General features: G+C 45.0%; 1 protein-coding gene across 1 annotated transcript; it reads left to right on the forward strand.

Annotated features, from left to right (window-relative positions):
* The first annotated feature begins 2,745 nt into the window (after positions 1 to 2,745).
* Positions 2,746 to 16,278, forward strand: LOC139450903 (uncharacterized). Its single transcript, XM_071232729.1, has 2 exons — positions 2,746 to 2,750; positions 14,733 to 16,278. The coding sequence occupies exons 1-2, from the start codon at positions 2,746 to 2,748 to the stop codon at positions 16,276 to 16,278; spliced, it is 1,551 nt and encodes a 516-aa protein (XP_071088830.1).
* Positions 16,279 to 24,011: the final 7,733 nt, after the last annotated feature.

Here is a 24,011-nt window from a genome sequence, read left to right on the forward strand (position 1 = left end):
TGGAATATGGCTAATAGCGGCGTAAAACCATACTCACTCACTCCTTTAGATGATGATGTCATTAACACAAATCAATATATTACATATCAATGACAAATCAAAGGGTGGGCGACTGATTGATCGCAAAGTACGCTTCGTCCCTGTTGTGAATAAAGCCATCACATGCGCCTGTGTCTTTCGACTTGAATTGCATTCAAATCTGTCAGTATTACTTTGGTCCTGCATGTTCTCGTTCCCCTGTGAGATCAGACGAGACGGAGCAATCGGATTATGACACGGTGAGTAATAATGTCTGGATGGTTGTCCGCGTTACAGACTTGTCCGGGGACAACATACATAGACTCAAAATATATACAGCAGCCGTTTGGTAAGATAGTTTTGTAAAAACTAGAGCTGCATATGTCAACGAAAAGCCTAAGTGACGGAGCGTAGCATGTGGCAGGGAAAAACAAATAGTTAACGCCATGGAACTCCATTCCAAGTTGACCCGTGAAGATTCCTGGGTACAATAGGTCTTCAGCAACCCATGCTTGCAGTAAAAGGTGACTATGCGTGTCGTAAAAGGCGACTAACGGGATCGGGTGGTCAGGCTCGCTGGCTTGGTTGATGCATGTCGTCGATCCCAATTGCGTGGATCGATGCTCATGCTGTCAATCACTGGATTGTCTGGTCCAGACTCGATTATTTACAGACCGCCGTCATATAGCTGGAACATTGCTGAGTGCGGCGTTAAACAACAAACCAGCCGACCAACCATTCCAAGTCCACTATCATTGTCGATCTGGACCATCAGTCGTACACAATTATCCGCAAATCAAGCGATGAATATCGTTATGCGAATAGGTACTATTACGACAACCGTATAGTGCGCAGACCGCCCCCATTACACGAGACTAACACTCTCCGGATCGTTCCCTGGAGCGATGTGAGAAGTTTTAATGGCGGGAATGTTGAAGCATGTCCTAGCGACTGTCTAGCTTGACCGGTTCTCTCTCTCAGCGTCACGACTACTTGGTTGCGCTCTGTGTGAGGAACGACCCTCTTGTGACAGGACGAAGCATGAATCTCACACAACGAGATAATATTTGGAAAACCAACTCGAATCAATCTGCACGTGGCCATCTCAACTGACGATAATTTTGACGAATGGGCTAGCTTGTGAATATTAAGTCCGGACAATCGGGGGCTATAAATAATGGCGAAGGCGCCACACGGCGAGGTTGAGAAAAGAATGAAGCTCCGAAGACGAGCGGTTAGCCCAGATTTTCATCAAAACTTTAGTGAGGCGATTCATTGGGCCAACAGCGACAGCCAGATTCCCGTAAACAAACAATAGCAGTATTTGTGAGTCCGCTCATAGCGCGGACTTGCCGATTCCTCAATGAAGACCTCCATCACACACTGGCGATGTGGAATTGGGACCAAATTAATTCTTCAACTGACAAGAGACGCGGTAATTGCACTTTCGATCCGAGAAGATTATAATCATTTTATTGCAGCTCTTTGCTGACTAGGATGCCCAGTTAATCACAAGTATGGAACTGACACGCCAAATGATCGTCTTTCTGTCTTCGACGATCTGAGGCTTGATTTAAACATGACAAACATGTACTTCACGCCATTGTAGCAAACATTTTTTTTTCACAATAAAAGAAAGAAATGATTTTACGACCCTGTGCATTACACCTCCCTAGCAGACCCCTCCCCGTTGTTATCGCGGCTTTGTCTGTCGTAAACCGTTTGTGTGGATGTCGTAAAAGAAGCGTTCATCACCCCGTGTGTTTACAATGGCCGCCGTCTGTCACGAGATTCTCGTTTTGTGACGCTTTCATCACAAGGGTTGTGTGAGGATGCATGTTTCATATTCCACCTCTATAGAAAATGTGACATAAACAAGGGCTCAACGTGGCAACTGCCTCATAATCATGTCAACGCTACTGTCAACTCACAGATACTAAAGTTTACACAAGGAAATTCGACTTCTTTGATATGTGCATATTTGCAATTATTTGGCTTGCTCATGTCTGGAAGATGAAGAGGAAAGTCGTCTTGACAGTGAAATGTTTGATTTTTTTTGTCCGTTCTGTTTACAGAGTTGTTCCCCTTTACACTGTACACACGTCACGTGACTGCATGATTGATATATCTCCGTTGCCTGTGCATTTACCGTGCATCACTACAACAGGTAAACACATCGCAGCTTACTATTTCTATTGCGTGGTGGACGCAAGAAAATATTAAGAAAAGCTCATATTCGGTAAATAAAATCAGTCGTTTTAGATAAGTCGTAATATTATTAGACCGCCTCCGTGGTCTAATGGTAGGGCGTCCGCCCGGAGAGCGGAAGGTCCGGGGTTCGATCCCCAGCCGCGTCATACCAAAAGACGTTACCCTGTCTGGCGCTCGGCATTAAGGGGCTAAAACGAGGACTGGTCGGCTCGGAGTCAGTATACTGTGTATGAGAGGGGTATTCATGTTTAACTGCGGCATGGTATCTCAGTGTGCTAGCACTATAAATCGGCATCAGTCCGGACTAGAACAAGCAGCCACACACACACATATATAAGTGCAATAATCTTGGACGCGACGTTAAACCCCATTTCACCTCACCTCACCGTGATATTATCAGCGCGTAGGAACAACGCTATTAGTAACACAAAAACCTCCCTGTGTCCTGTTGAAGTAGGGAACAGATGTCTGCGAAGTGGGTGTTAAAAAAAAATAACTGACACCTTTTATCGGAATATGGGGTGAGTTTTCACCCCCAAAATACCAACACATGGTTCAAACACTGGATACCTATGTCACTAAAATAAGAGACGAGACAGTTACCCAGTCTGACACAGGGCAATACTTACAGGCACTGGACCGTAAACACGAGCACGAGATTTGTCTCGGGTACTTAAAACGGGTATTGATTTCACACCCATTTTGATTATCTCAACAGACCAGTGTCCTGGGTCATCCTTTGTTTGTAAGAAAACGTTTTTTGGTGAAAAGGCAAAAGATATTTTATTGAAACGTATGTGCTGTTAAGACAATGGCAACGTTGTGTTTCAGATGGTGAAGCCGCAGACATATTAACGTAGGTGACAGCTTAAACATCGAGACCTCGTTTGTCTGGAAAATATCACTATACGATTACTGCTAGTACTGTCGAAACATAGAGCTATATATTGCCGCCCGGCGTGATATATAACTGTTATATTGCCGCCCACTGTAATATATAGCTGTTGTATTGCGTCCTGGGTGATGATATAGCTGTTATTGCCGTTAGTCGTGATATATAGCTGTTATATTGCCGCCCACAGTGATATATTGCTGTTATATTGCCACCTACAGTGATATATAGCTGTTATATTGCCACCCACCGTGATATATAGCTGTTATACTTCCGTCTACAGTGATATATAGCTGTTATATTGCCGCCCTACGTGATATATAGCTCTTATATTCCCGCCCACAGTGATGATATAGCTGTTATATTGCCTCCCACAGTGATATATAGCTGTTATATTGCCACCCACAGTGATATATAGCTGTTATATTGCCTCCCACAGTTATATATAGCTGTTATATTCACGCCCACAGTGATGATATAGCTGTTATATTGCCTCCCACAGTGATATATAGCTGTTATATTCCCGCCCACAGTGATGATATAGCTGTTATATTCCCGCCCACAGTGATGTATAGCTGTTATATTGCCTCCCACAGTGATATATAACTGTTATATTGCCACCCACAGTGATATATAGCTGTTATATTGCCTCCCACAGTGATATATAGCTGTTATATTACCGCCGACCGTGATATATAGCCCTTATATTGCCGCCCACCGTGATATATAGCCCTTATATTGCCTCCCACCGTGATATATAGCTGTTATATTGCCTCCCACAGTGATATATAGCTGTTAAATTGCCTCCCACAGTGATATATAGCTGTTATATTCACGCCCACAGTGATGATAGAGCTGTTATATTGCCTCCCACAGTGATATATAGCTGTTATATTCACGCCCACAGTGATGATATAGCTGTTATATTGCCACCCACAGTGATATATAGCTGTTATATTGCCACCCACAGTGATGGTATAGCTGTTATATTGCCTCCCACCGTGATATATAGCTGTTATATTCACGCCCACAGTGATGATATAGCTGTTATATTGCCACCCACAGTGATATATAGCTGTTATATTGCCACCCACAGTGATGGTATAGCTGTTATATTGCCTCCCACCGTGATATATAGCTGTTATATTCACGCCCACAGTGATGATATAGCTGTTATATTCCCGCCCACAGTGATGTATAGCTGTTATATTGCCTCCCACCGTGATATATAGCTGTTATATTGCCACCCACAGTGATATATAGCTGTTATATTGCCACCCACAGTGATGGTATAGCTGTTATATTGCCTCCCACCGTGATATATAGCTGTTATATTCACGCCCACAGTGATGATATAGCTGTTATATTGCCACCCACAGTGATATATAGCTGTTATATTGCCACCCACAGTGATGGTATAGCTGTTATATTGCCTCCCACCGTGATATATAGCTGTTATATTCACGCCCACAGTGATGATATAGCTGTTATATTCCCGCCCACAGTTATGTATAGCTGTTATATTGCCTCCCACCGTGATATATAGCTGTTATATTGCCACCCACAGTGATATATAGCTGTTATATTGCCACCCACAGTGATGGTATAGCTGTTATATTGCCTCCCACCGTGATATATAGCTGTTATATTCACGCCCACAGTGATGATATAGCTGTTATATTCCCGCCCACAGTGATGTATAGCTGTTATATTGCCTCCCACAGTGATATATAGCTGTTATATTGCCTCCCACAGTGATATATAGCCCTTATATTGCCGCCGACCGTGATATATAGCCCTTATATTGCCTCCCACCGTGATATATAGCTGTTATATTGCCTCCCACAGTGATATATAGCTGTTATATTACCGCCGACCGTGATATATAGCCCTTATATTGCCGCCCACCGTGATATATAGCCCTTATATTGCCGCCCACCGTGATATATAGCTGTTATATTGCCACCCACAGTGATGGTATTACTGTTGTATTGGCGATCCCCATGATATTGCTTTCATACTACCTACCACCGTGAGTTTGCTCTCATATTGTGGACCATTGAGTTAAATTCACTCATTCGCCCGAAGTACCCATGCTATTAAGTGATCATATTTCCGTGCGCAGTCAACCGCCAAATTAATGATGTATAATTTTCCCTCACTAATTCGAACTTTTCCAACTATAGCAACGTCGTTCGGAAAGATACATCACTATAGACATGTAATTCAAACTCTTACATCAAAGTAAAGCATTCGTGATAAAGTCAATTAAATTGTTGTCTGTCCCGCGTCTCGAGCGGAATCATGCATTTAAATGTGATCATGAATAGACAAGTGAGAGATCTGCGGTGTCATCAGTGTTATTTGCATCAGTGGAAATACTGCACTAATCTCGAATGGGACTTGTTTTTATGAAACCAGAAATATTTTAGCTTTTTTTAAGCCCGAAACAGATATTGAAATGTTAATTTTCTTTGTAATAAGATATTTGAGGGTGTGAATTGCGACTCGTGGTCAGCGCCACGGAGCAGGGTATTACAACCGTCTTCATCGAGGCCGCTATTACACAACTCATGATATTACACTCTCCAAGGACACTTGTTCTGTTTGACCCGTGTTCGCGGGGTAGCCAAGTGGTTAAAGCGTTCGCTAGTCACGCCAAAGGCCCGGTCGACTCCTCATATGGGTTCAACGTGTGAAGCTCATTTCTGGTGTCCCTTGCAGTGATTGTGCTGGAATATTGCTGAAGCGACGTAAAACCACATTCCATGTTCGCTTTTACATTATTTGGGACTTAGATGACACAGTCGCCCTGGCCACTGGAATTCTTTGTGCATAGTTGCGTCCCTTGGCCGTGCCAGAATCCTATGATCGTAGTTTGGATTTCAAGATTCGCACTGATTATGATTCTAGGTTTGTCACACCATCCCCACCCCCATGGGTTTGACCAGTGGCCAGTACCCAAGACCTGTATCCCTTTCGGCTCTCCACGTTAATCCAAAGTCAAACTGTGATGTCACTGAAATACTGTTCAAGCGAGGTGAAACCTGACTCACTGTACAATGTCGTGTTTCACCACCCATGGAGAGTTAAAGGGGGACTCACGTCTTCATAATTGGCAGCCCCTGTTAGTTTGACTCAAATCCCACCAACATCACTTTGTTTGCTTGTTCAATTATGACACATAGCAATCCAGCTAATAAATATTACCCAAATGACATAAAAAGTAATTTCTAAGTATTGGCCACCAGACAATGGGTTTTTGTGTTTGTTTGTTTGTTTGTTTGTTTGTTTGTTTGTTTGCATGTATGTTCTTTGAAACCATGGCATGCAGCTATATGAGTGCGATTCATAACTGGGTCTGGAGCAGACAAACCAAAAATATATACTGTGAGCAACGTCCCTGGTCGTCCCTTTTGCCATCAATAAGATCACCGAGCCTGACCACCCGATCCATTAAGTCACCTCGTATGTCAAGTATAGGTTGCCGAGTCCCCCTAAAACCCCACCCCTACCCCTAAACCCAAACATCATCCCCATCCCCAACACGGGGTCCCTCAACGGAGCTCTCCTCTGTATTTACCAAAAATATTGTCATGATACGGCCCCTCTTCGGAGCTCTCTTGGGTATATATTGACAAAGAACATTGTTATGAAAGCTGACTGGTTATATCAATGTTCGCCGAGACGTCAAGATAGTCAGCAGAACAAGAGCCAAGCACGTTAAACCTGACTTTGTACACTGCATAAATCTCAGTCGCGGAACACACTGTACTGGAAGCAGGGTGACTTCTCGTCCGTCAAAATCATCATTCTGACATCGAATTAAAAACGGATTCACGAACTAATCATTTCATTTCTCTCAACACCCTGACAAAAGTCCCCTCAACATCTCGCAGCTCCGCGAGACCTCATCACAAACCAACCCGCCAAAGTATTTAATTGAAGTCGGACATATCATTTGATGGGGATACGGCATGTATAATCCACGCTTTGTAGTGCAGCCCAGATTCCCGTCAATGCGTGAATCTAAAAACATACGACTCCGATAAAATTACGTCTTTTTTCATCACACTTTGTAATTGTGACTTTATTTCTACGGTAGTGTTATTTTTGCAATTAAAAAGCAACGGAGTTGCCATGGAAGCAACCTCACAACAACAATTATACTCAAATATTGCAGTCACGTAGGGGAGGTAACTGCTCTACGGCTGAATATGATTACAATTACGATGGAGTTTTCCGATAAATATCTTAATCAAGGAGCGGGTTTGTTGAGGGGCCAGTTTTAGTTTTGACAGTTAATACATCATGCTTCGATTACAGCTACACGTCCATGGCGAGAGTCGGTGTCGATCAAACTAAGAGATTCTCCACATAAAAAGATTATTCATTTCTAGAAAAAAATAACTCTTTCAGCATGGACCGCCGCTACAGTCAGCCATGGGTCGGAGAGGAAGGGAAAGCGGGCGCGTCTCGCTGATGGACGATAGTGTACAGTTTCTGGTGGGATTCCTGTGGTCGGACATAGGGTGGATCTAGTGTTGGAGCTATATTTGATCACAATAAGATCCGTTAAAGGTGGCAAAGCTGGGGATACCTTTGACTCGAGACAAGAAATATCAATTTCTTTGATTGCTTAACACTTAACGGTTGTATTTCTGGCCGGTAGTCCGTTTGACCCGGGCACAGATTCCGAAACCTGAAAGACACGCTGCTGGGATCTGAGACGGTTTACATCAGCGATCTATTGTGATCCAACTGGTTTTTGACAACTTCTGTCATCTAAGGCGTGAAGGCTGCCATGTGACATGGATTTTGACTTAAATAAATCTTAAAATCATTTTAGCGGTGAGATGGGTGGGGAAGGGTAGGACATGGACACAATGGCGGGGGTCGACTGATAGTGCGTATGATCTGTGTTGATAGTGCGTATGATCTGTGTCGAGGAGGTTCATAGGCTGTACCGAAAGAAAAGTCCATGGGTGTGTAATAATGCTAGGCAAGTCTAGATATGTGTCTGGATATACAGTTTACCAGTCGTTATAGGGACAACTTGTTTTTATTATTTACATAATCTAGAACTTATGATTTAAACTAATATTTATTGCCTTAGAGACTTGTGCAAGCTGTACTAGTCTACAGTCCGACCTACAAGCTGGTTGTGTGACGCTGACCTCTGTTTAACGCTGCACTCAGCAATATTCCAGCCATGTGACGGCGGTCTGTAAATATTCGAATCTGGACCAGACAGTCCAGTGATTGACACCATGAGCATCAATCCACGCAATGGGGATCGATGACATGCATCAACCAGGTCAGCGAGCCTGACCACCCGATCCCGTTTGTCGCATCTTACGATAAGCATAGTCGCCTTTTACTGCAAGCCTTGGTCTCTGAAGACCTATTCTTCCCCGCATCTCCGTCAGTTGTAGTTTTACGGCACCAAGATTGACTATTTACAAAGATATCTAGTACTGGCTCAGCATCAATTCATCGTTAGGGACCCGAGCATATTTTCGCGACGACCCACGGCCTGTCCCCGTGCAATAGTGAAGGAAGTCATCGAGCCATACCCCAAATGCTGGAAGAACTAAAGTAACACGTGACCTGAATATAACCATGGAATACTCTTTCTGTTATAACCATCAATTCAGATTTGTAACACCCGTGATGCAGAACAATAGCACGAATTAAACTCGTCGCTCTTGGGTTAAGCGGGCGATGGCTGAAATGTTCGCCATCTTGGCCAACTGATACGCAGTCAGTTTGGACAACTGAGGTGGCAGGGAGACTGGGATTCAGCTTAAATCGTACAATGCTGTCGCGGCAGTCAGTTATCAGCCGCGTAGAAGGTTGAGGTTTGATTGATTGGCTGTTGGTGTTTCTGAACTAACTTACATATCCGGGTGAAGATCGCCCTTGTGATAATGCTGTAGCTCATTGGGACTAAATAGATCCTTTCAACCGCATATGTTCATTGCCGTAAAAGGCGACTCTGCTTGCCGTAAAAGGCGACTCTGCTTGCCGTAAGTGGCGACACTGCTTGCCGTAAGTGGCGACTCTGCTTGCCGTAAAAGGTGACTCTGCTTGCCGTAAAAGGCGACTCTGCTTGCTGTAAAAGGCGACTCTGCTTGTCGTAAGTGGCGACTCTGCTTGCCGTAAAAGGCGACTCTGCTTGCCGTAAAATGCGACTCTGCTTGCCGTTAAAGGCGACTCTGCTTGCCGTAAAAGGTGACGCCGCTTGTCGTAAGAGGCAACTAATGGGATCGGGTATCAGGCTCGTTGACTTGGTTGATGCATGTCATCGTATTCCAATTGCATGGGTCGATGCTCTTAATATCAATCACTGGATTGTCTGGTCCGGACTTGATTATTTACAGACCGCCGTCATATAGTTGGAATATAGCTGAGCGCGGCGTTGAAACATGAAACAAACCTAAAATATAGTGTAACATCCATATTTATCTTATTCTGCAGATTATTATAGCGACTATAGCAAATGTATTTGAAAGAATATGGAAATTAAGATAGTCATAATGCCAAGATCGTTTTGACGAATTAACGGTGATCCGGGAGCAGATTGCTATCGCGTGTCCCTCGGCCGTATACCCGTTGTAGTTAAATACGTTTTACTTCACCATGGCCTATGTGCACAAAGCGATCTTATTGCCGCGACTATTAAGGGCCCGATTCTTTCGTATTACTATAGTTTATCTGTCTGAGGCGCCGCAATTCATTGTGCAGAAACCTATGATCGTAGGTTCGAATGTCGGTTCGCCACGATCATGCTTCTAGGTTCGTCAGCAACGTGCCCGCGGGTTGACCAAAGTGTAAATGCGTTACTTCGGGCTTTCCTCCCACATTGAGCTGACACGCCGTGATATAACTGGAATACTGTTAAAAGCGGCGTTAAACCCAACTCACTGATTACATATTGACAAAGCTGAAAAGGTCTTGTTAACCAACTTTTGAACATGTTCCGTTTTGCAAAGTGAAAATTTTCTTTTAGCAATTTTTAAACGTGTATGTTACAAGGTTTATTTATATCCTTTTTTTTAAAAAAAGGATCATATCCTACAAATCCACAATATCAAGTCACTAATTCATTTAAAAGTTCAAGAACTTTGTGCTAATTGGATACGGGGGAGACATTTGCTTTATATTACATGGCGCACGTGCGACCACGTAGCGCCATGGTGCGATTTGTACCAAATGCAGGCTCGCTTTCCGTTTTAATTGAATATCAGTTGTGTGTTTGTAGCAACACCCCCGGACCTCATTAGCAACGTATCTGAAACAGGGCTCATCGATCTTCGGTGATTGACTGATTGGAAATCAAGCCTGTCTATCGATCTCTACTCTCGGCGAGAGGAAGTGGGGGAAAGACCAAACAGAATCCGGCGCTCGAATCGCAGCTGAGTGACAGTGCAGTAAATTAACCGCGGTGGTCTTAATTTAAACGCTTTGATTGGCGAGTTACAAATGGATTACTCAATTCTACCTTTTTAACTAGAGAGCTACAATTGGGACGTGTGGCTAGATGCTTTGACCTATCGACTAATCTGTTTCGTTGCTGTTAATCAAATACCTCATGATGAAACGATTCTCACTTCGTTTATGGGCGTCCAAAACTCTGATTAGAATTTAGAAACATAATAAAGAGTCGAGCGTCTCCAGATCGATGGGGATAAGGGGATAGGTACTGGCGAACGCTATCCGTCAGGGGGTCGATGATGGAAGGGGAGGAGAAGGGACGTCTACGTCGTCAGAGAGTACTGAGGCGGCAACGACATCGTTACAACGATACGACAGCGATCTTCACTTACCATCAACATCGTTTTGTAATTTCATGTTGAGACGGAACCACGTTTGCACTCTAGCCTATGCGTGTGCGCCATTTCTGTTCAGTGTGAGCACAATGAGATATCAACACGTTACTGGATGGTGTTTGTGTGAGGATGGGAGTCGTAACTGTGGTATCTCCTCGCTGTAACGCAGCAACGGAACTACAGTACAGACATACTTGATGAAATATACGATTCAGTACGATCAGTGAGTTGACAACACCTTTCAAACAATTCCTCAAGCACTCCTATTAAATATTGCTTCAACACCGTAATCCAGCATTCCTTCCTTCCCCACCTAACCTACCCTCTGCTACCCACCCGCTATCCCACATTCCTTCCTTCCCCAGCCCATCTACCCTCTACTGCCCCAACCCATTATCCCACATTCCTTCTTTCCCCACCCCATCTACCCCCTACTACCCAACCCTGTTATCCCATAATTACATCCTTCCCTACCCCATCTACCCCATACAGCTCCATCCCGTTATCCCACATTCTTTCCTTCCCTACCCTATCTTCCCTCTACTACTCAACCCTGTCATCCCACATTCCTTCCCCACCCATCTACCCTCTACTGCCAAATCTCGTTATCACACATTCCTTCCTTCCCTACCCCATCTACCCTCTACTACCCAACTCTGTTATCCCATATTCCTTCCCCACCCCATCTGAGCTCTATACCCCCACCTATCATCCCACATTCCTTCCTTCCCCACCCCGACTGTACTCTACTACCCACCCTGTTATCCCACATTCCTTCCTTCCCCACCCAATCTACCCTCTACTACCCACCCTGTTATCCCACATTCCGTCCTTCACCACCCCATCTGAGCTCTACTACCCAACCCTGTTATCCAGCATTCCTTCCTTCCCCACCCCATCTACCCTCTACTGCCCCATCCTGTCCTCCCACATTCCTTCCCCACCCGATCTACCCTCTACTACTCACCCCGTTATCCCACATTCCTTCCTTCCCCACCCCATCTACCCTCTACTACCCAACCCCGTTATCCCACATTCCTTCCTTCCCCACCCCATCTACCCTCTACTGTCCCACCCAGTTATCCCACATTCCGCCCTTCCCCTCCCCATCTGAGCTCTACTCCCTACCCTGTTATCCAACAGTCCGCCCTTCCCCACCCCATCTACCCTCTACTCCCCACCCTGTTATCCAACATTCCGCCCTTCCCCACCCCATCTGAGCTCTACTACCCCACGCCGTTATCCCACATTCCTTCCTTCCCCACCCCATCTACCCTCTACTGCCCAATCCTGTCCTCCCACATTTCTTCCCCACCCCATCTACCCTCTACTACCCACCCCGCTATCCCACATTCCTTCCTTCCCCACCCCATCTACCCTCTACTACCCAACCCCGTTATCCCACATTCCTTCCTTCCCCACCCCATCTACCCTCTACTGTCCCACCCCCTCATCCCACATTCCTTCCTTCCCAACCCCATCTACCCTCTACTGTCCCACCCCCTTATCCACAATTTCTTCCTTCCCCACCCCATCTACCCTCTACTGTCCCACCCCCTTATCCCACATTCCTTCCTTCCCCACCCCATCTACCCTCTACTACCCAACCCCGTTATCCCACATTCCTTCCTTCCCCACCCCATCTACCCTCTACTACCCAACCCCCTTATCCCACATTCCTTCCTTCCCCACCCCATCTACCCTCTACTGTCCCGACCCCTTATCCCACATTCCTTCCTTCCCCACCCCATCTACCCTCTACTACCCAACCCCGTTATCCCACATTCCTTCCTTCCCCACCCATCTACCCTCTACTACCCAACCCCGTTATCCCACATTCCTTCCTTCCCCACCCCATCTACCCTCTACTGTCCCACCCCCTTATCCCACATTCCTTCCTTCCCCACCCCGTCTACCCTCTACTGTCCCACCCCGTTATCCCACATTCCTTCCTTCCCCACCCCATCTACCCTCTACTGTCCCACCCAGTTATCCCACATTCCGCCCTTCCCCTCCCCATCTGAGCTCTACTCCCTACCCTGTTATCCAACAGTCCGCCCTTCCCCACCCCATCTACCCTCTACTCCCCACCCTGTTATCCAACATTCCGCCCTTCCCCACCCCATCTGAGCTCTACTACCCCACGCCGTTATCCCACATTCCTTCCTTCCCCACCCCATCTACCCTCTACTGCCCCATCCTGTCCTCCCACATTTCTTCCCCACCCCATCTACCCTCTACTACCCACCCCGCTATCCCACATTCCTTCCTTCCCCACCCCATCTACCCTCTACTACCCAACCCCGTTATCCCACATTCCTTCCTTCCCCACCCCATCTACCCTCTACTGTCCCACCCCCTCATCCCACATTCCTTCCTTCCCCACCCCATCTACCCTCTACTGTCCCACCCCCTTATCCACAATTTCTTCCTTCCCCACCCCATCTACCCTCTACTGTCCCACCCCCTTATCCCACATTCCTTCCTTCCCCACCCCATCTACCCTCTACTACCCAACCCCGTTATCCCACATTCCTTCCTTCCCCACCCCATCTACCCTCTACTACCCAACCCCCTTATCCCACATTCCTTCCTTCCCCACCCCATCTACCCTCTACTGTCCCGACCCCTTATCCCACATTCCTTCCTTCCCCACCCCATCTACCCTCTACTACCCAACCCCGTTATCCCACATTCCTTCCTTCCCCACCCATCTACCCTCTACTACCCAACCCCGTTATCCCACATTCCTTCCTTCCCCACCCCATCTACCCTCTACTGTCCCACCCCCTTATCCCACATTCCTTCCTTCCCCACCCCGTCTACCCTCTACTGTCCCACCCCCTTATCCCACATTCCTTCCTTCCCCACCCAATCTACCTTCTACTTTCCCACCCCCTTATCCCACATTCCTTCCTTCCCCACCCAATCTACCCTATACTGCCCAACCCCGTTAAGCCACATTCCTCACTTCCCCACGCCATCTGTGCTCTACTACCCCACCCTGTAATCCCACATTCCTTCCCCACCCCATCTACCCTATACAGCTCCACCCCGTTAAACCACATTCCTTCCTTCCCCACCCCATCTGTGCTCTACTACCCAACCCCGTTATCCCACAATCCTTCCTTACCCACCCCATCTGTGCTCTACTACCCAACCCCGTTATCCCACATTCATTCCTTCCCCACCCCATCTACCCTCTACTAACCAACATCGTTATCCCATATTACTTCCTTCCCCACCCAATGTACCCTCTGCTACCCCACTCTGTTATCCCACATACATTCCTTCCCCACCCCATTTACCCTCTACTACCCAACCCCGTTATCCCACATTCCTTCCTTCCCCACCCAATCTAACCTCTACTACCTCACTCTGTTATCCCACATACATTCCTTCCCAATCCCATCTACCCTACTACCCCAACCTGTTATCCCACATTCCTTTCTTCCCTACACCATCTACCCTTTACAGCTCCACCCCGCTATCCCACATTCCTTCCTTCCCCACCCCATCTGTGCTCTACTAACCAAAACCGTTATCTCATATTACTTCCTTCCCCACCCCATCTACCCTCTACTGCCCAACCCCGTTATCCCACATTCCTTCCTTCCCCACCCAATGTACCCTCTACTACCCCACTCTGTTATTCCACATTTATTCCTTCCTTCCCCACACCATCTACCCTCTACTACCCCACCCCGTTATCCCACATTCCTTCTTCCCCACCCCATCTACCTCTACTGTTCCACTCTGTTATCATTCCTTCCTTCCAGCCCACCCACCTCGGCCCCATCCTGTTCACCTCACTCAGCCCACCCACCTCCGCCCCATCCTGTACACCTCACTCAGCCCACCCACCTCCGCCCCATCCTGTACACCTCACTCAGCCCACCCACCTCCGCCCCATCCTGTACACCTCACTCAGCCCACCCACCTCCGCCCCATCCTGCACTCCTCTCTCAGCCCACCCACCTCCGCAACATCCTGTACTCCACTCAGCCCACCCACCTCCACCCCATCTGCACTCCTCTCTCAGCCCACCCACCTCCGCAACATCCTGTACTCCACTCAGCCCACCCACCTCCACCCCATCTGCACTCCTCTCTCAGCCCACCCACCTCCGCCCCATCCTGTACACCTCACTCAGCCCACCCACCTCCACCCTATCCTGTACACCCGACTCAGCCCACCCACCTCGGCCCCATCCTGTACTCCACTCAGCCCACCCACCTCGGCCCCATCCTGTACTCCACTCAGCCCACCCACCTCGGCCCCATCCTGTACTCCACTCAGCCCACCCACCTCCGCCCCATCTGCACTCCTCTCTCAGCCCACCCACCTCCGCCCCATCCTGTACACCTCACTCAGCCCACCCACCTCCACCCTATCCTGTACACCCGACTCAGCCCACCCACCTCGGCCCCATCCTGTACTCCACTCAGTCCACCCACCTCGGCCCCATCCTGTACTCCACCCAGCCCACCCACCTCCGCCACATCTGCACTCCTCTCTCAGCCCACCCACCTCCGCCCCATCCTGTGCACCTCACTCAGCCCACCCACCTCCGCCCCATCCTGTACTCCACTCAGCTCACCCACCTCCGCCCTACCCTGTACTCCACCCTCAGCCCACCCACCTCCGCCCCATCCTGCACTCCTCTCTCAGCCCACCCACCTCCGCAACATCCTGTACTCCACTCAGCCCACCCACCTCCGCCCCATCTGCACTCCTCTCTCAGCCCACCCACCTCCGCCCCATCCTGTACACCTCACTCAGCCCACCCACCTCCACCCTATCCTGTACACCCGACTCAGCCCACCCACCTCGGCCCCATCCTGTACTCCACTCAGCCCACCCACCTCGGCCCCATCCTGTACTCCACCCAGCCCACCCACCTCCGCCACATCTGCACTCCTCTCTCAGCCCACCCACCTCCGCCCCATCCTGTACACCTCACTCAGCCCACCCACCTCCGCCCTATCCTGTACACCCGACTCAGCCCACCCACCTCGGCCCCATCCTGTACTCCACTCAGCCCACCCACCTCGGCCCCATCCTGTACTCCACTCAGCCCACCCACCTCGGCCCCATCCTGTACTCCACCCAGCCCACCCACCTCCGCCACATCTGCACTCCTCTCTCAGCCCACCCACCTCCGCCCCATCCTGTACACCTCACTCAGCTCACCCACCTCCGCCCCATCCTGTGCACCCCACTCAGCCCACCCACCTCCGCCCCATCCTGTACACCCGACTCAGCCCACCCACCTCCGCCCCATCTGCACACCTCACTCAGCCCACCCACCCGCTTCCAACCTGAATCTGTACTGTTTAACCCCTCCACCCTGTCCGCTTATCGCCATTGTATCTCCGCGTACCGCAGCTCTAATTCATCAATTTTATTACCCTTTATGTCTCTCAGCGTCTCTCACGCACGTATTTTTGTAACAACAAGAAATTCAAAGTTTTTTGGTAATCTTTAATGTTGTCGTGCCAGGGGTAATTATCCCGCTCCCGCCGTGCCGCCCGAGAACGCAGGCCACCTATCCCCGAATAATCCTCATCAGATTTCACTGTGTATACTCCCCAGAAAAACCCACTTGTGTAGACATGTGTTCCAGCGACATGGGCATTTCATGACCAAACAAACTTCTATTACGGAGTCGTGTGATATCGTTAGCCGGGTATTTTTCAATCTGTCGATGGCCTAACAACTCAGGTTGCAAAAAATACATGAGCAATGCATAAAACGCATGCAGATAAACCCTTGGCTTGAAAGATTGTCGGCGAGGTATTATTGTTGTAAACAAACCACGAGAGCCTACAGTTGCTGTATGAATTGGGTGCCGGTGATACGGGCATGAGTCATTGAAGCAGCCTGCTTTGACGGTACGACACGGGATCAGCTATTGCAGTACAAGGGGTCAGCTATTGCAGTACAAGGGGTCAGCTATTGCAGTACAAGGGATCAGCTATTGCCGTACAAGGGATCAGCTATTGCAGTACAAGGGGTCAGCTATTGCAGTACAAGGGGTCAGCTATTGCAGTGCACGGTATCAGCTATTTCAGTACACGGTATCAGCTATTGCAGTACAAGGGGTCAGCTATTGCCGTACAAGGGGTCAGGTATTGCAGAACAAGGGATCAGCTATTGCCGTACAAGGGGTCAGCTATTTGTACAAGGGATCAGCTATTGCAGTACAAGGGGTCAGCTATTGCAGTACAAGGGATCAGCTATTGCAGTACAAGGGGTCAGCTATTGCCGTAGAAGGGGTCAGCTATTGCAGTGCACGGTATCAGCTATTTCAGTACACGGTATCAGCTATTGCAGTACAAGGGATCAGGTATTGCAGTACAAGGGGTCAGGTATTGCAGTACAAGGGGGCAGCTATTGCAGTACAAGGGATCAGCTATTGCAGTACAAAGGGTCAGCTATTGCAGTACACGGTATCAGCTATTGCAGTACAAGGGATCAGCTATTGCAGTACAAGGGATCAGCTATTGCAGTACAAGGGATCAGCTATTGCAGTGCACGGTATCAGTTATTGCAGTACACGGTATCAGGTATTGCAGTACAAGGGATCAGGTATTGCAGTACAAGGGGTCAGCTATTGCAGTATAAGGGGTCAGCTATTGCAGTGCACGGTATCAGCTATTTCAGTACACGGTATCAGCTATTGCAGTACAAGGGGTCAGGTATTGCAGTACAAGGGGGCAGCTATTGCAGTACAAGGGATCAGCTATTGCAGTACAAAGGGTCAGCTATTGCAGTACACGGTATCAGCTATTGCAGTACAAGGGATCAGCTATTGCAGTACAAGGGATCAGCTATTGCAGTACAAGGGATCAGCTATTGCAGTGCACGGTATCAGTTATTGCAGTACACGGTATGAGCTATTGCAGTACAAGGGATCAGCTATTGCAGTACAAGGGGGCAGCTATTGCCGTACAAGGGATCAGCTATTGCAGTACAAGGGGTCAGGTATTGCAGTACAAAGGATCAGCTATTGCAGTACAAGGGATCAGCTATTGCAGTACAAGGGATCAGCTATTGCAGTGCACGGTATCAGTTATTGCAGTACACGGTATGAGCTATTGCAGTACAAGGGATCAGGTATTGCAGTACAAGGGGTCAGGTATTGCAGTACAAGGGATTAGGTATTGCAGTACACGGTATCAGCTATTGCAGTACAAGGGGGCAGCTATTGCCGTACAAGGGATCAGCTATTGCAGTACAAGGGATCAGCTATTGCAGTACAAGGGATCAGCTATTGCAGTACAAGGGATCAGCTCTTGCAGTACAAGGGGGCAGCTATTGCAGTACAAGGGATCAGCTCTTGCAGTACAAGGGGGCAGCTATTGCAGTACAAGGGGTCAGGTATTGCAGTACAAGGGGGCAGCTATTGCAGTACAAGGGATCAGCTCTTGCAGTACAAGGGGGCAGCTATTGCAGTACATGGTATCAGCTATTGCAGTACACGGTATCAGTTATTGCAGTACTTGGTATCAGTTATTGCAGTACACGGTATCAGGTATTGCAGTACAAGGGGCTGACTATTACTGTACACGGTATCAGCTAGTGCAGTGCAACTGACATGTATTGCTAGAGGAATGATATTGCAGTACAACTAGAAATATGCCATTGTAGTACAGCTAGAGATATGCTATTGTAATACGAGTAGATATGGTGTAACTTATTTGTTTTTGCAATGTTACCTAATTCCTCCATGGTGTAACCTATTTCTTGCGGCAATGTAACCTAATTCCTCCATGGTGTAACCTATTTCTTGCGGCAATGTAACCTAATTCCTCTCATAAAGTATTTCTTGTGGCAATGTAACCTAATTCTATTTCATATTGTAACCTATTTCTCACAACAATGTAACCAAATTCCTCTCATGGTGTAACCTATATTTTTTGCAATTTAACCAAATTCTTCTGATGGTGTATCTATTTCTCACAACAATGTAACCAAATTCCTCTCATGGTGTAACCTATATTTTTTGCAATGTAACCTAATTCTTCTGATGGTGTATCTATTTCTCACAACAATGTAACCAAATTCCTCTCATGGTGTAACCTATTTTTTTTGGCAATGTAACAAATTCTTCTGATGGTGTATCTATTTCTCACAACAATGTAACCAAATTCCTCTCATGGTGTAACCTATATTTTTTGCAATGTAACCTAATTCTTCTGATGGTGTATCTATTTCTCACAACAATGTAACCAAATTCCTCTCAAGGTGTAACCTATCTTTTTGGGCAATGTAACAAATTCTTCTGATGGTGTATCTATTTCTCAGAACAATGTAACCTAATTCTTTTTTTTATAGTGTAAACTATTTCTCACAACAATGTAACCAAATTATTCTAATGGTGTATCTATTTCTCACAACAATATAACCAAATACTTCTCATGGTGTATCTATTTTTCACAACAATGTAACCTAATTCCTCTCATGAAGTATCTCTTGTAGCAATGTAACCTAATTCTATATCATATTGGAACCTATTTCTCACAACAATGAAACCAAATTCCTTTCATGGTGTAAACCATTTCTTGTGGCAATGTAATCAAATTCTTCTTATGGTGTATCTATTTCTCACAACAATGTAACCAAATTCTTCTTATGGTGTATCTATTTCTCACAACAATGTAACCTAATTCCTCTCATGGTGTATCTATTTCTCACAACAATGTAACCTAATTCTTCTCATGGTGTATCTATTTCTCACAACAATGTAACCAAATTCTTCTCATGGTGTAACATATTTCTTGTGGCAATGTTACCTAATTCCTCTCATGAAGTATTTCTTGTAGCAATGTAACCTAATTCTTTTTCGTAGTGTAAACTATTTCTCACAACAATGTAACCAAATTCCTCTCATGGTATAAACTATTTCTTGTGGCAATGTAACCTAATTCTTTTTCATAGTGTAAACTATTTCTCACAACAATGTAACCAAATTCTTCTCATGGTGTATCTATTTCTCACAACAATGTAACCAAATCTTTCTCATGGTGTATCTATTTCTCACAACAATGTAACCAAATTCTTCTCATGGGGTATCTATTTCTCACAACAATGTAACCAAATTCTTCTCATGGTGTATCTATTTCTCACAACAATGTAACCTAATTCCTCTCATGGTGTATCTATTTCTCACAACAATGTAACCAAATTCTTCTCATGGTATAAACTATTTCTTGTGGCAATGTAACCTAATTCTTTTTCATAGTGTAAACTATTTCTCACAACAATGTAGCCAAATTCTTCTCATGGTGTATCTATTTCTCACAACAATGTAACCAACCTTTCTCATGGTGTATCTATTTCTCACAACAATGTAACCAAATTCTTCTCATGGGGTATCTATTTCTCACAACAATGTAACCAAATTCTTCTCATGGTGTATCTATTTCTCACAACAATGTAACCTAATTCCTGACATGGTGTATCTATTCCTCACAACAATGTAACCAAATTCTTCTCATGGTGTATCTATTTCTCACAACAATGTACCCTATTTCCTCTCATGGTGTAACCTATTTCTTGTTGCAATGTAACCTAATTCCTCTCCTGAAGTATTTCTAGTAGCAATGTAACCAAATTCTTCTCATGGGGTATCTATTTCTCACAACAATGTAACCAAATTCTTCTCATGGGGTATCTATTTCTCACAACAATGTAACCAAATTCTTGTCATGATGTATCTATTTCTCACAACAATGTAACCTAATTCCTGACATGGTGTATCTATTCCTCACAACAATGTAACCAAATTCTTCTCATGGTGTATCTATTTCTCACAACAATGTACCCTATTTCCTCTCATGGTGTAACCTATTTCTTGTTGCAATGTAACCTAATTCCTCTCCTGAAGTATTTCTTGAGCAGCGTGACATGCCCCATCTTTTCGTCAGGACACACATTGATCCATCGCGCGGTGACACTCCAACCACGAGGAGATGCGGAGAGTTATGTTCGACTTACAGCAGCAGGTTAACTTGATTTTGAATTAATGGTTTTCAAGATAACACTTCTAATAGCGTGCTTCAAACATTATCTGCAGTCATCGTAGCACTGCGGCTATCGTACATCCTTTACTTTAACATAGACTTACGCCAATCACAGCGCTGAGGCCGCTTTGTGAATGGGCCCTATATAATACCTAGGTTAATGCATAGCATGTATATTTAAGAAATATGAAGAAGGCATTTAGCAAATAGTACACACACATGTTAAGAAAGACAAAAGAAAACATTTAGAAAATAGTACACATACATGTTAAGAAATACAAAGAAGACATTTAGCAAATAGTACACATACATGTTAAGAAAGTGAGTGAGTGAGATGGGTTTAACGCAGCTTTTAACAGTATTCCAGTCATATTACGGCGTGTGTTAAGAAATACAAAGAAGACATTTAGCAAATAGTAAACATACATGTTAAGAAATATAAAAAAGACATATAGCAATAGTACACACACATGTTAAGAAAGATAAAGAAGATATTTTGCAAAAAGTACACATAAACGTTAAGAAAGACAAAAAAAAAAGACATTTAGCAAATAGTATACATGCATGTTAAGAAATACAAAGAAGACAATTATCAAACAGTACACACACATGTTTAGAAAGATGAAGAAGACATTTGGCAAATAGTACACATACATGTTTAGAAAGATAAAGAAAACATTTAGCAAATAGTAAACATACATGTTAAGAAAGATAAAGAAGACTTTTAGAAAATAGTACACATACATGTTAAGAAAGATAAAGAAGACATTTAGCAAATAGGACACATACATGTTAAGAAAGATAAAGAAGACATTTAGCAAATAGTTCACATACATTTCAAGAAAGATAAAGACGACATTTAGAAAATAGTACACATACATGTTAAGAAAGATAAAGAAGACATTTTGCAAAAAGTACACATACATGTTAAGAAAGACAAAGAAGACATTTAGCAAATAGTACGCATGCATGTTAAGAAAGATAAAGAAGACATTTAGCAAATAATACACACACATGTTTCGAAAGATAAAGACAACATTTAGAAAATAGTACACATACATGTTTAGAAGATAAAGAAGACATTTAGCAAATAGTTCACATACATGTTACGAAAGATAAAGAAGACATTTAGCAAATAGTACACATACATGTTTAGAAAGATAAAGACGGTATTTAGAAAATAGTACACATACATGTTAAGAAGGATAAAGAAGACATTTAGCAAATAGTACACATACATGTTTAGAAAGATAAAGACGACATTTAGCAAATAGTACACATACATGTTTAGAAAGATAAAGACGACATTTAGCAAATAGTACACATACATGTTTAGAAAGATAAAGAAGACATTTAGCAAATAGTGAGTGAGTGAGTGAGTGAGTGAGTTGGGTTTAACGCCGCTTTTAACAGTATTTCAGTTATATCACGGCGTGTCAGCTTAATTTGGGAGGAAAGCCCGAAGTGAGGCAGGTCTCAGACGTTTACCACTTCGGTGAAACCAACAAGCACGGGTATGGTGCTGACAAACCTAGAAACATAATTGAGGCGAACCGTGATTCGAACGCACAATCAGGTTTCTGGCGTGCCGAAGGGACGCAACTCTGCACAGCGAATCGCGGCGCCTTAGACGACTGGGCCACCCGTGCCCCCTTAGCAAATAGTACACATACATGTTAAGAAATATAAAGAGAAGACAGGTTAGCAATCATCTCTGAAATATGACATATAGTTCTCATCCTGTTACCTTTTTCATGTAAGATTCAGCGCGTCAGTGTCCATTCACGGGGTATTTGTTATGCGTTTCCTCTCGCGGGGCATTATGTGTGGCATGCAACGTGTCTTCTCACGGTGTAACATGTTGCGTCTCACAGTGTAACTTTGTTTTCTCACAGTGAAACCTGTTTCGTCTCACTATGTTTTTTTCAGTGTGTAACCTGTTCGTTTCACAGTGTAACTGTTTTCTCAGAGTGGAACCTGTTTCGTCTCATAGTGTAATTATGTTTTCACAGAGTGTAATCTATTTCGTATCACAGTGCAACTGTTTTTTCACAGTGGAACCTGTTTCATCCTACAGTGTAACTATGTTTTCTCAGAGTGGAATCTGTTTCATTTCACAGCGTAACCTATTTTACACACTGTAACGTGTCTACCCTCACATTGTAACAGGCCAGTGTGGAACAATGTAGACCCGTATACCATGTAAATAGTATCATATTGTTAATGTTATGAAATTGCCCATGTTTGATTTCCTGATGTTGGTATACGTCAACTAGCAGAACGATATTCAGGTTATGCGGCCATCGTAGGGGAATTTAGTGTTTACACTGACCATCTAATTGAGCATGCGCTACTCGTAGTGACCGTAAAGTTTTAGAACAGTAAAACGGAATCTTACGTTTTTTAAATTAATTATGGTGCAGGTTTCAGTGCCTAAGTAGATATAGTTCTTTGTTACTTTCAGCAATAATTCAGCCATATTACCACATAGGTCCCAGACAATACTGGTTTTACACGCAGTGCCCATTGGGAATCGAACCCAGCGGAACACATAAACCACGTGCCATCCAATCCCACATGGCATTGTTGTAAATATTGGTAAACATTTCTGTCGTAGAAACAACATGTAATATGAAAGACATATGCAACGTCAGACTTGCCATTACTGACAGTCAGTTTTAACACGATACTCCCAGTGCCATGCTTGAAGATCAGGCTGGCTCGCGGTGGTTATTATTGTTATAACACGATGGTTATTAGTGTTATATCATATTTACAACTTTGTGATAACATATTTACATCCATAGTCTTGGATCGTACAGGCTACAGCCTGATTACATTGCCGGTGATACCTGACACATTATATGTTACTAGATCTTCCCGTCTGGCTTTTTTCACCATATGCAGATATATTTGTGAATTATTATTATTATTATTATTATTATTATTATTATTATTATTATTATTATTATTATTCATTTTATTATTTCTTCTCCTTTTTTCTTTTCTTTTTTTTCTTTTTTTTTTGGG

This window comes from Haliotis cracherodii, unplaced genomic scaffold (genome assembly GCF_022045235.1).
Source record: "Haliotis cracherodii isolate W230 unplaced genomic scaffold, xgHalCrac1.p SCAF_8, whole genome shotgun sequence".
NCBI lineage: Eukaryota > Metazoa > Mollusca > Gastropoda > Lepetellida > Haliotidae > Haliotis > Haliotis cracherodii.